At 40.2% G+C, this 14,052-nt stretch overlaps 2 protein-coding genes across 4 annotated transcripts in view; one reads left to right on the top strand and one right to left on the bottom strand.

Annotated features, from left to right (window-relative positions):
- Window positions 1-1,607: 1,607 nt before the first annotated feature.
- Window positions 1,608-10,477, bottom strand: LOC117514807 (prostaglandin reductase 3-like). The gene is made up of 3 exons (XM_034175397.1): window positions 10,372-10,477; window positions 4,849-5,137; window positions 1,608-2,610 (listed from the first exon to the last, which is right to left on the bottom strand). Exons 1-3 carry the CDS (start codon window positions 10,460-10,462, stop codon window positions 1,680-1,682), a joined length of 1,311 nt encoding a protein of 436 aa, XP_034031288.1. The 5' UTR covers window positions 10,463-10,477; the 3' UTR covers window positions 1,608-1,679.
- LOC117514805 (teashirt homolog 1-like) overlaps window positions 4,514-14,052 on the top strand; it is a 98,503-nt gene continuing 88,964 nt past the window's right edge. Inside the window, exons 1-2 of one of the 3 annotated variants that reach the window (XM_034175395.1) lie at window positions 4,514-4,694; window positions 10,771-11,280. In XM_034175395.1, coding sequence (XP_034031286.1) covers window positions 11,241-11,280 — 40 coding nt within the window. In that variant the 5' untranslated portion in view covers window positions 4,514-4,694; window positions 10,771-11,240. Of the gene's footprint in view, window positions 4,695-9,243; window positions 9,259-10,413; window positions 10,549-10,770; window positions 11,281-14,052 lie in introns of those variants that run through there. The other 2 variants (XM_034175396.1, XM_034175394.1) reach the window with 2 other exon arrangements.

Below are 14,052 nucleotides of genomic sequence, written 5' to 3'. Positions count from 1 at the left end.
TATACACATAGTTGCAGGACCTCAAGTTATTTTAAGAAAACACAAGTTAAAGTATGAATAACTGTTTTACACTCATTTTAATATTGTATGATGACTTGCAACTGTGTTTGTATATGTATTCTACTGGCCAGTACACGTACATTTTTTTTTTATTATTATTATTATTGAATACAAAAAAATATATATATATATATATATATATATATATATATAGCTCACAGTCACTTTTGTTGAACTGATTTTGTGTTGAGATGCCAATAAAAAGGGGGTGAGGGAAAGGGTATCAAAGGCTACTTCTATAATAACTCTGGGATGGGTCAAAATTTGCACAGTAGTGTATATTTCGATAAGGCATTATTTCTCCATGTAATGTGGAGTTGCGCCAGGAAGGGCATCCGGTGTAAAACCTGTGCCAATTCAACATGCAGATCCACCTTGGATTTGCTGTGACAACCCCGAGTGCAAACAAGGGAGCAGCCAAAGGAACTAACTTACATCATGCTTGCTTTAGGTCTAGTATTTTCAAAAAGAATGTTACGTAGTGGAAACTGCTAATAAATGCATAGTTCATGCATAAAAGAAAAGAAAACAATGACATAAGCAAGTTAGTTAAAGTCAATAAAAATCTCAAATTTACCACATTCAAGTATCTTTAATAATACTACACAATAAGCTGCTTAGATAACTGAAAAGTTTCATCAACAAACTCAGCAATTGTGCAATACTATTAGACACAATTATAAGAAACTCTAAGGTTTTATTAACATTATTAAACAGCTAATAAACTGTTAACATGTTCCTTTTTGATGGATAGGTCTAATTATGTAGCAATATGCATGTTTATGCCAGTAACCTTAATGAAGTATTAATACAAATAAGGACTCAGAAGGGCCTTATTACTAATTTAGTACTAATTATTACAAGCACCTTAATATAAAGTGCAATGAAGTGTCTTTTTTTTGTTTAAATAAAATGTTCTATCTGCAGATGGTCAATTTTCACTACACAGTGTGATGCATGTAAAAACTTTCCTTTGGCAGTATTTGTTCCTCCACTACACTCCCTTCCTCTTTTATTTGCCACAAATCAGACTTTGCTAAGTCACAAATATAAACGGGCCAATCACAACAAAGAATACAAATTAAACACTAAGATGTATCTGAATATTCACGGCTCTGGGACATTTTAATAGACGAATGACAGACATGCATTCCTAACTGCGACATGGCACCTTAAAATTTTTTTTTTTTATGCTGAACAATAGTGATGTGAAAACACAAACCAATATATTGAGATGGCTAACAAAATGTATCAAAACATAATTATCACTGCACTAGTAAAGTATCGTTGAAGTGTTGATTTATATCTTATTAATTCTTTGCTTTTCCGCTAACTGGGCGAGCAGTTTCACAAAGGTTTTATGTTTAATTTACTCTTGCACATTAGCGAATGGAGCACCAACACACTGTGTGCAATGTTGCACTTCAGTTTCCAGAGACTTGACAGCAGAGAAACAAGTTTAAATTTGTGTTTATTTGTTCAGTTAAAAAAATAAATTTGTTCCATGTCAATCATCTTCCAAAAATAAAGACTGTGGTCTATTAGAATTATTCATGGCTGAGGTTCTTTGTTTTTAAGTTAACCATCATAATATGTCTGAGTTTTGGGTAATAATAAACTCACAGTTTACTGTTACCAACAGTGGGTGGTGCCAATTCCACCACAACCTTGCCTAGGTTTTTCCCAGCATACATGTAGTCCACAGCTCGGAAGACTGATTCCAAACCAACGAACCTCCCCTCCTGTGTTAAGTCACCGCAGTCCACCTCGCACACGAGCTCCCCCTTTGCAAACATCTGCATCATACTCCCCAGGGACTCCTTATAGTCACTCAGGAAGTGTGGCAGAAAGAAGCCCCGAATGCTGGCCGACCTCTGGAGCAGTTTGACAGGCAGTGTTCCTCCTCTTAAAGCCGGGATCCCTGATGCACTCTGGTATCCAGAGATAAACCCGATTACTATCAGCCGGCCTTTATTGGCCAAATTATTCACTGCAACTTCTAGAAGTCTACCTCCAACTGACTCATACACCACATCTATACCACGTGGATATTCTTTCCTCAGCGTCTTGGCCAAGTCTTCTTCAGTGTAGATTATTGGCCTGTCGCAGCCGATGGATTTAAGGAAGCCAGCTTTTTCAGTGGAGGAGCAGGTACCGACCACGTGACAACCAGCCTGTTTAGCGAACTGCACAGCAAACTGTCCCGTTCCTCCTGCAGCTGCTGTGACCAGAACGGTCTCACCTTTGGTCAGGTCACCAAGGCGTTTCAAGGCGATGTAGGCTGTGGCACCGCTGAGCAGCAGGGTGAGGAACTCTGGCTTCGCCGAGGGGACGGAAACACTCACTTTGGCTGGCACCACTGTGTACTCAGCAAATGAGCCACTGTTGAAGTAGGCCACAGTGTCCCCGATGGCATTACGGGAGCTGGCGCTGAGGCCGAGGCCAACCACCTCACCAATACCCTCAAAGCCAACATCGAATGGAGGCTTCACCGAAGGGTCATACCGGCCCGCAGAGTAATTAATATCAGATGCGTTAATTCCCACAAACCTGGAAGATAATCAGAAGGATTGGGGGAGGGGGAGATAGAGAAACAAATCTTTCATAAAGCAAAATAATACAACCATTAGAGGATTAAACTAATGTTTTACTACAGTGCAACACTCAAAGTAAAAGAATAACTCATAGTGGAAGTACAGTTGCAGAATTGCTGTATGAAGGTCAAAACTGAGCCTTTTTCTCCAGACACGTCTGCACGGGGCATAAACACCAGTTTGTTTAGGCAATGATTCCCTTCTCTTTTTTTATGGCTGCACAGTTGTGCAGTGACGAGGAAAGGGTTGTATCACAAAACACTTTGCCTGATGTCATGATTCATTGTCTGCAGCCACTCACAACAAACTGCACTTTTCAAATCTTCGATAGCTGTGTCTTGTCTCAACACGAAGGTGACTGTTCTCATCTTACCTTGGTTACACGTTAAGAACAAGTATGTGAGAAAGGAATGCATATATAAATCGTTTACTGCCTCTTAGGGCGACACTCGCACCGTGCCTCGCGTATGCCACAAGTGCACTTTCAGAATGTAGACAATGCTTCTGTGCTTTGGAGACGGACCTCAAAGATACAAAAAATAAAACACACAACACCTTGATTTGACTACTTCAGATCTGAGCAAAAGAAATGTGCTGTGATCAAATCTGTGCAAATGTGGAGAACCAAAATACTGAGTCACAATGGTCTGAAATGAATCAATTTCAAATTAAAAGCTTTTTCAAAGTGAACACAACTTCATTGTGAATATTTACAGATATATATTAAAACACACAATACTCTGTTAAAATTTCAATTTATAAAATAGTAGCCATTACAGAAAACACACACACACACACACATTTATGAACTGAAGTGCATTTTGAGGCTTTTTTTTAAGTGCTAAAAATAAATAAAAGCATATACAATTTGTGCCAGATTTAGAGTTGTTGAGTCTCAAGTGGTCAATCTGAGGCTGTTGTAAATAATTTTGAAGATTTGAACTATGTCAATTTTTTAAGGAAAAACATACATGTACACATTTATATAAACAATGCATACGAGAATTATTGCTGAAGATCAGAATGGTGAATCTGAAAGAAATTTGTAAGAAGAAAAAACAATAATAGAACAAATAAAAATAAAAGGCTTGCTTTGTTTTTTTAACAGTACTTTTGCAGAACATTTAACTAGTCCTGAAAAAAATACATGATGAGAACTGGAACCTAAATTAAATGTTCTGAAGTGTTTCTGTGGTGTTTACAGTAAAACGTGACATGAAAAAGCCAATAACCTATAGTGTAAATAAGAGCTTTTCAACCAGACTATAAAACTGTCAGATCCCAAATATATATATATTTTTTTTAAACATAGTGTCCAATGAGTCGCACTAGAATTCTACAAAGACTCACATGCATTTGATCCAAATCTCAAGCTCAAGAATCTTTATTGTCATTACACAATGTGTTTCTGTGCAACTGTCCAATTCTGTGCGCCTATGTAACAAAACACACTTAACTACAAAGTCCGCCACTGCCTTACTAACCTTGACTGCGTGTATTTTCACCTAATATGATGAACACCTTTTATTACAGGTGTTAACCCAGAGATGCATTTGTACAAGGCTAATTTAACACCGAGAAGCTGATCACACACAGACCCAAATGTTAATGTAGTGGGCAAGTAAAAAGGAAGCAGAGTCAGACCTTCAATTTTTTTTACCTCCAAACAGAATCTGAAATCAGGTTCTGGTTTAGGGATAAAAACCATTGTTTTGATGCATTTCCTCGTTTTTTCACCCCCGTGGCTGCTCCTCAATGATTCCATGTAAATTTTTGCATTTCCTCTCCTGATGTCAGTCTGAGCTCCTCATGACTTTGTGTTAGCAGGTTTGTGACGTAGAGAGACAGCAGGACAGGAGAGAGAGAGGGAGGAAGGAAAAACGAGGGAGGGAGGGAGAGATGCCGAGATGGATTGATAGACAAATGCACAGAGGGCGGAACGTGGAATTACAGTAGGAGCTTTATTATTCCTCAGGTTTTATTTTAATTACTCTTATTTTGGGGCCATCTTGGGATGATCGCAGGCGCTGGACACGCGAGGTAAGCGCAGCGACACCCTTCTTCTTTTAACTTCTCTAAAACAAACTGGCATCAAATAATCCGCTCACAACATGTTTCAGAACACCTACCCGAAAGCAGCCGCACAGCTAGCTTTCCAGCCCCCCTCCAAAAAAAAAAACCCCCTCAAACTTACCGATTTATGACGAGCAGCTCGGCATCTCCGGGTGTCGGTACGGGCACGGTTCGCACACGCACGGCCTCTCTGAAATCTGGACTCAGCTTCTCCGCGACCATCTTCTTCATGGAGGTCGGTATGGACGACCGCTGGTAATCCATGAAGTGACCCGAGTAGGACGTGTCGATGATGTAGCTCCGCCGCCGCTCAACTCCACAAAGTGGTTCGGTTCCTCCGCGCCCCCAGCCGAGTACCGACACCGCTCTTCTAACGTGTTTCGGCAACAACACCGAGCAGCCGGACATGGCTTCAGGAACAAGGAAAAAAATAAAGTGTCGAAGTTCTACTCGGAGCAGCATGCGCGAGCCTCCCCGCTCTGCACGCGCACAGTCGAGCAGGCCCGGTCCAGTCCGAACCGGATCAGCCGCCGGGAGAAGAATAAAAGAGCACCCGCAATTCTCTCTTTAAAAAAAAAACATTTTTTTTTCAAAAACATAAGCATACAATCGACTATCTGAGTTAAAGGCGAGGCTGTGGTGGTGTAGCGGTGTAAAGTAGCGCAGCAGCGCCCCGGACCTGTCGGCGGAGTCCCGCCCCTTTCCGGACACGAGCGGCACTCATTTCCGAGGGAGCCGAAATAAATCAATCCAGTAGGTATTTTGAACAACATTTACCCGTCGAATATAACACAAAAGTCTATCTAATCATCGTAAAGAAAACAAAAACACGACAATAATATTAAAAGAGCGTGTAAACGTGTTAAATTAACATTTCAGTTTTCATGTGCATGTAACACAAGCACAACCCCTAAAAAAGAATGTTCTCCACAAATGTATATCTAATAACGATGCTTTAAAATAGAATTTCTTAAGTGCCTGCTTTCAAAAGTGCAAACAGGTGAAGATTTAAACTGAGTAGCACTTGCCTCCCACAATGCACTGCGCTCCATAGCAACCAGTGCGAAGGGTAAAACAAATAGTTGCTTACGAATGTGGTTTGTGATATTTCTCTTGGTTGCACTAACAGCTGTGCTAAAAAGGTACGATCTCTCCTTTTATTTAGACTTTGAGTGACAAACTGAGCCAGGAAGAAGAGAGAAATGGCTCAGGCGCTAATTCAGCTAACGCTAAACTCTAGAGGTCCCAAATTGCATTATCATTATGAAAGCTCCCCGCATTTCACAGAAGGTATCTTGTTAATTCAAATTCTACCTCTGCTGGTGTACTGCTAATGAATTCTTTGATAATTTTGATCCAAAAGACATTTATTTTGATATTAGCAACAGGGCTTTGGGTCACACTACCTGTGATTTATTCACGTGCATACTAATGCAATTTTTTTAACAACTCTGTTTTATAAAGTCCAGTGGCATGTTTTTATTCAATCTTATGTTTCTTTTTCAATCAATCAATCAATCAATTTTATTTATATAGCGCCAAATCACAACAAACAGTTGCCCCAAGGCGCTTTATATTGTAAGGCAAAGCCATACAATAATTACGTAAAAACCCCAACGGTCAAAACGACCCCCTGTGAGCAAGCACTTGGCGACAGTGGGAAGGAAAAACTCCCTTTTAACAGGAAGAAACCTCCAGCAGAACCAGGCTCAGGGAGGGGCAGTCTTCTGCTGGGACTAGTTGGGGCTGAGGGAGAGAACCAGGAAAAAGACATGCTGTGGAGGGGAGCAGAGATCGATCACTAATGATTAAATGCAGAGTGGTGCATACAGAGCAAAAAGAGAAAGAAACACTCAGTGCATCATGGGAACCCCCCAGCAGTCTAAGTCTATAGCAGCATAACTAAGGGATGGTTCAGGGTCACCTGATCCAGCCCTAACTATAACCTTTAGCAAAAAGGAAAGTTTTAAGCCTAATCTTAAAAGTAGAGAGGGTGTTTTCATGTGTAATGTACCAGTTGAAACAGCAGGTGGAAAATTCACTGCAACACAAAGAACCTGTGTGTCGTAAAAAGCGCTGTGTGAGAGTACACGTAGGTCATCTGAGCATGATGACACATTGTCAAAATATATGACAGCGCTGTGTGAAAATATTTTAATCCACATAAATGCACATCTAAAATAAAAACGCTTGGACTCAGTGCTAGCTATTTTACCTTTACTCAAGATGGCGGAACCTAGCTGGTAGGTAGGTCATGCGGTTGTCAGGACACCCTGTCTTGTTTGTGTTTTGGACCATATTTATCACTGAAAGTATGAAAATAAAAATCAGTCATTTACTTGCTACCATGGCATTCGGGTAGCATTGCGCTAGATTTTAACAACTCTATTATCAACACCATACTTTTTAAATGAATTAGTAAAATGTAGCCATGATTTAATTTTGTTTTTGTTTGTATTTTTGCTTGGGGGATTAGCAATTTAGCATTCAACAGCCCAGCTGCCAGGGTCAGACATGTCTTTTGTAAAGACTAGCCTCCTGCTGGCCAGGTAGCATAGTGCTATTTCGCTATCAACCCAGGTATTGTTATGAAGAAATGAATAATATCTCCCAAAATCATTAGAGTATTTGTTGGATTTGAAACAATCTCATGATATTCATCATTAACTGGCAGACTGGATTTGTAAAACTGTTTTATTGTTTACTATAATTACCTCTACCGGTTTAGCCATTTAGCAGTCTAGTTGCCAGGGTCAGACCCTCCCTTATGCACTTTTTTTTTACTTCTAATAATACCATATCTCATGAAAACTATTCCTTTTCTGCTAGTGAAATTTATTTTATCATCTGTGAGTGATGTAATATTAGTTTACACCAGACAACAACAGCACTTTGTTGACTACAGCCTGAAAGTAAGAAAATAATGAGTTTTTGACACTGTTATTACATGCTTACCTTAATTTCCAAATTGAGCACGTTTAATACAGGCAGGCAGAAAGGAATTAGCTTTTAAGGGAACCATTCACAAAGACATTCTGATGTGTTCCCCCTGTTCTCCAATGTACGAATCTTAACCATCAGCTCAAAAATGGTAACATTTTGAAATCCTCACTAGCTTGTAACCTCAATAGGTGATGGTGAATTGTTTTATTCCTATGACTTAACTGTAAAAAGTCATGACTGTTACTTTAGTAAAGATTAGCCTACACTGTATTAGCCCAGTAGGTTAGCATGTGTTAGCTCGTGTTACTGCTACAGTTGAATGTTGCTGCCTAGATTACTTACAACATATACTGGGCTGTGACAATACACATGGTTTCTTGCATGTTTACAAATTTAGAAAATTATGGCTTCCCTCACTACTCTCCTTCTTGTACGTCGACTCTGTTTTTGAGAACTGCCCACTTCAGACAGATTTACCGTACAGTACCACACTGTTTGTGTTTCTTAAAGGTTGATGTACCTAAGTAAACTCCAAGACATATTGAGTGACTTGGAAATGTTTACGTATCCATCCTCACTTGTCCGTTCCATTACTTTTATTTATTTTAAGCGACGTTGTAGATATCTGTTTTCATTGTGGGTTTAAAGGGCATCATTTTCAAAATTTTAATATAATAAAGCCTTACTTTTAAAAATTGTATGTCAGTAACAAATTAAAATTTATAAAAGCTTGAGAAATGATAAATTTTGATATTTACCTACTGCTGGTTCTCATACCGGTAACTTCCTCTGAAGATTCAACGCTTGCTTGTATGATGTCCAATGAAGTTTGAAACAAAAGCGATGCCGTACCTTAGCTGGTTTGGCTAATAGGAAGTACGTTCCTGGGCTAGTTTACTTGGCTAGTTTAAAGGCTTGCAATGTATTTTATGTACTTGCTGTTGAATATTTTATTAATAAGGTTTTTTAAGGCTATGCAGGACAAAGTCCCTGCACAAAATCAATTGTAAACAAACTGAATGCAGCTTCTCAGACTAATCTAAGTTTGTATAAATGGATATATTTGAAAAAACACACGTTGCTTTCTTTAGGCATCATTGTATTGCTAATATATAGACATTTACAAAGCTACAAAGGGTTTTTCTCAAATAGATCAAACATTGACATGATTTCAGCCCTCAGAAGCTTGACTGTTCATGATGACTTTGTTGACGTGGACAGCAATATTCTAATATTAAGCCCAAAAAATACATACTGCTGTGTAAACTGCATTTTCTGGTCATCTTAACCTAATTAAGTTAATACTCAGAGGAAGGAATAATCTAATCTTAAGACATACCGAGTATTGTCTTATCCATGATTAATCAATCAAATTATTGCTGAGACAGGAGATAGGATAATATCGCCATCCATCTAAATGTTGCCACTGTTTAATATGACGATAACGAGCCTTTAAAGCAGCGATTCCCAAAGCATGGGCTGTGGCCCCCTGGTGGGCCATGAAGGCACCGCAGGTGGGCCATGAGAAGAACAAAAACAAAAACAAAACAAATAAAAACATCTTTATTTTTCAGTTTTTTTAAAGAAAGTTTCAATTACCCAAAAAAATGCATGATTATTTGAAAATTGGAACCAGAATCTAACAATACAATGAAAATAATAATATAATTAAAAAATAATGGAATATTATATAATGAATCCACAAGGTTCAAATAATATCCTGACCCAATTTAACATAATACATGCATAAAATACTTCATGTATGTCTCTTGGGTCAATCCAGATTGTGATGAAAGTTTTTGTTTGACCACAATGGATTCTCAAATTGTAAAGCAACAGGCATCAGCTATTAGAGACCTGAAAAATTGTACCCCCCCCCCCAAAAATAAAAAAAATTAAATTATAATATGCTTCACCTCAATGTTTATTATTTCACTAGTTTCTTCCCTCCTACCTGGTAGTAAGTAGCTGATTAACTTTGGTTTGTGGACTAAACCATTTGAAGGCATCATCATGGGTACCAGTCAACATTTTTCCCCATTTTCTTACAACTAAAGTCCCTAAGAACTAATCAGTTAATTGGTTATCAAAATAAACAGCCTTTGTTTGTTGGGTATTTTTGAGTAAAAACATAAAAAATGTATTTTTAAGAAACCCTCTGAAAGGTGTACAACCTGTTTCAGGTGGTATAGGTTCCCCTGAATACTCAACTAGTGGACCAGCTTCAAACAACTCTTTACTTATTTATTAGTTTGGTTAAAATGAGTCAGCTCCAAAATCCATCAGGAGGACTAGTAGTTTTTGTTTTTGATTGTTTTGTTTTGTGTTTTTTTTTTTTTGACAGATGTGATCTTGATGTTGTCACAAGTTTCAGAAAGGATTCTTTTGTGGAAGTTTCTATTAAAAAAGGAGTGAGAGAGAGAGAGAGAGAGAGAGAGAGAGAGAGAGAGCGAGAGAGCGAGTGGGGGGGGGACAAGACAATTAAAAAGATTGACAGGTAGGCTCCTCTGTCAGGGGTGACGCTCGTGAGAGGGGAGGAGTAAAAATGTAGCAGGAAAAGCCACTCGATGCGTCTGTCTATCAGTTGAGACTGTCTGAAACAGCTTCTGGATCCTCCGCGTTTCCACATTTTTTTTTTTAATTTTTCTGTTTTTTTTTCCTCTCCCCTAAAGAGGAGGATCAGTCTCTGGAGTTTTCTCACCTTTTTTCATCTCTTCAAAGAAAAAGAAAAAGAAGGAGAGATATTTTGTGATCAGTAGTTGGCGACGCGTGGATGTGATATCCAGCCGCATCAGCCGCCCCCTTCCAAAAAACGAGAGAAGGAAAGGGAAAATACGAGGACATGAGCGGTGAAAACCGTTTCCGCGGCCGTTAAAACGTAAGTAAAGCAGGGGACCGTTAGCGCCGAGCGAGCGAGAGAAAGAGAGAGAGAGAGAGAGAGAGGGAAGGGAGGGCAAACAGGCAGGCAGGGGAAAAGTCTGCGCCGGACTGGAGGCGCTGGATCCGGGCTGAGGTGGCACGGTGCGGACGGGACTGACGTGAAGCCATCTAACGCCTCTTTTCTCCCGTGTGTGTGTGTGCGTGCGTGTGTCTTTTTCAGGTCAAACCGAGGCGAGCCGACATAAGGATACTTCTCAGAGGTGTAGCGGACTTTACGTCTTTGACTTGATTTTTTTATTGTAGTTTTGGTGTGCGTAAAAAGGCGCAGCAAACTATCTCCCCTCCCTCCAAACACCGTGGGAGATAGTCTTTTTTACCCCCTCCACGGGGAGCCAACTGTAAACTTGTTTAATTTTTTTCACACCGAGCCATGACAGAGATGAAGGAAGATGAACTCTGATGGACACGACGCCGTCAGGAGCTGGCGAAGCCGATCCAGCACTTAAAAGTCTAAAATAGTCATTACAGACAAAAAAGACTATTTATTAAAAACAAAAAACGGAAGATTTTCAGCCGCCTGATCGAGCCTTCTTTTCCCTCCCTGACTACCCGGGATGATTTTTCCAAACTGAAAGACTTGCCTTGTTGTAATTTCCTGCATGAGAAGCGCCGTGGAGCGCGACGGTCACTATGCCGAGGAGAAAGCAGCAAGAGCCGCGGCGATCTGCAGGTACGCACCGCTCCTCCATTACCGCTCCTCCACACATCCAGATACACACTGCTCCCATCATCTAAACGCTCTCTTTACCACTTTAATTTGTTGCCTCATTACAGAAAGGGTTCGACTCACCTTTGACCCAAACTTGAAACTAAACAAAACAAACAAAACAAAAACAGCCTTTATGCGTAAAAGACGCGCGTTTTGCGCGCAGTGCTACTGAGAGGTTTTTCCTTCTTCTCGTCTCCATCTTTTGCCAGGAAAGTTCTTTTAAAATGGTGAGATAAACTAAATGGCATGTTATGAGGGATAAAAGGGAGCTTTTGAGGTTCAGCAGTGAGTAATGATGAATAATTGGCTGGGAAAGAAGGGGGGAGAAAACTGGAGAGAGCTGGGGGTTTTTTTCTTCCTCCCCTTTCTTTCTGTTTTATTAGAGGATTGCCATTCTTGATTTGATGCGTGATTGATCGCCTGTCATGTGGCAGGCTTTGATCTATTCACTCCTGATAAACATCAATAAATCCCTCCATGCAGAACAGGAAACCCTCTGGTAGGTCAACAAGGAACCACAAAGAGAAAAGTTGTGCTTCTCCTGGAAAATCACTTGTTTCATTATAAGGAAATGTACAAATTGCACATGAAAGGGTGGTGACAAAAATAGCTTTTTAAAATCCATGTTTGAGTACCTGTAAAAAAACAAAAAACAAAAAAAAAAAAACCTTTTTTGAAAACACAGTCAGCTTGAGTATCAGAGCCATCTGAATCTTCAGATCAGCAGGAGGAGAGTATATCCTCTAATATTTAGTTCATGTGACCAAATGATCCAACCAGGTGTTGGCAGAGTTTGACTTCTAGTGGTTTGGATTTTGGACACCCCCCACCCCCCCTGTCTCCCTGTAGCCTTTAAACAAATGTAAATGAGTGACAGGGGTTTCTACCTCTGTGCTAATGAGGCAGAGCCTTTGAAGTTAGACATTAACAACTGGAGTGAACAAAAGACAGTTACAGAATTTTAAAGAGATTTTGAAATATGATGTGCAAAGCGGGTCGAACGGCACGGCCAGCCGACAAAGACTTTGAAGTCAGTGGGATTTATCATTTTAAGCAAGGAGCTGCTGGTGGTGATGACGGTGGTGAGGAGATGGAGCCGAGGATGGAGAACATTCAACCAGTGTTCACTGTGGACTTGTGCCTCGTTGTCTCACCTTTGTAGTAACCTTGTTGTTCTCGTGAGTCATGAGAAAGGCTTCAGATTTGGCTCCACATCACTTTATTTTTATTTTCTGTGTTGTTGATGCAGCAGCAGTGCCCTGTTTGATAAAAGGTTGGACGCAGGCTGAGCTCCCATTAGGGTTGTGTATGTAGATTGAGGCATGAAAACATGACATGGCTTTGACCCCTCCTCCCCCCTTCCTCACTCTCTCCCACCACACACACAGACACAGTCTCCCTCCCACTCTCTTTCTCTAACCATTGATTCAATGCACTGTCCGCTGAGCACCATGTGCATCATGGGCTCTAATGGTCAGTCGCAGCCTGAAAGATGAGTTGTGCGCCATTTTTTTCCATGAACATGATGGTTAGTTTGACACCATCAGTAGGAACAAATAATCCAGCATTCATTGATGCTCCGCTGGGAGCTGCCATTGACCTGTGGCTTCACTCTGGGCCGCTGCTTGTGGGGGGACAGAGCGACGGAAAATTAAAACTAAACAGCGGTTTATCCTGATAGCTTAAAACAATAATTTAATATTTCAATGCCAAGTCCTTATTTAATCAAAAAAAGAACAAATTGCATAATATCACAAAGGCTGAATCTGCTCTTTACAGAGTTCTTGGGGTTTGTCAGTCTTTCATAGAAATTTGTATTTGCACTATCATTCAATCCCTCCGATCCTCCTGCAACAAGACAATTTAGTAACTTTTTAAAAATTGTGAATAATTAATATTTTTCTGTAATTATCATTATAATATAAAGAATATATTTTAAACTTAATTTTTCATTTTTCATATCTGCTTTAAATTTGTGTTGATACAGGTTGTGTATCTCTGTTAGATAGCCTTGATGGTATTTGTATTTTTTGAGAAAACATACCTGTCTCTCAGCATACTCTTAATAGTTTAATAGGATTCATTTAGGAATCTGTAAAGGAAACTTTAAATAACAACACTGACGAGTCTAAAAATCAACACGCTCCAACAGATGCTTGTTTTGTGTGTGTGTGTGTGTGTGTGTGTGTGTGTGTGTGTGTGTGTGTGTGTGTGTTGTTCCACATCTAACCTCACCACACACTCACCGGTTTAAAGGTGACGAGGGGCGGGAGGGAGAAGCTCCAGCACTGAGTGCAGCCATGGTGTCTTTTTAGTCGCGGCTGGTTCACTGTACCAGCGCCTTTACAGGAGGAAGAGCAGATAAGTCGCTCTTACTTCGGCTAATTATAAGAAAGAAGTATGTGTGTGTCTGCGTGCACGCCGGGGGCAGAGTGGGGGTAAGGTTGCTTCCTGTTGGCTTCATTAGAGAGAGCCCTAATTATCTGCGGAGCTGATGGATTTGTGACAGGCCCTAACGATTAATGCTGACAAATTCAGTAAGGTGTCAAGTCCGCAGCTGCCTTGATGTAATCAAGTTGATATTATACAGTCCCCATAGCCCCTAGTGCAGCACCAACTCAATTTGCCTGTGCAGGTGACAAATGGACTTTGCTACCTGACTAATCACGTCAGGAGACAATGCCAGTTAATGACCTCAGTGAGCCCCCCCCCACTACCACCCCCATCACACCG

This window comes from Thalassophryne amazonica, chromosome 7 (genome assembly GCF_902500255.1).
Source record: "Thalassophryne amazonica chromosome 7, fThaAma1.1, whole genome shotgun sequence".
Lineage (NCBI taxonomy): Eukaryota > Metazoa > Chordata > Actinopteri > Batrachoidiformes > Batrachoididae > Thalassophryne > Thalassophryne amazonica.
Note: the sequence above shows the minus strand (reverse complement) of the source record. Positions and strands in the feature narration are given on the sequence as shown.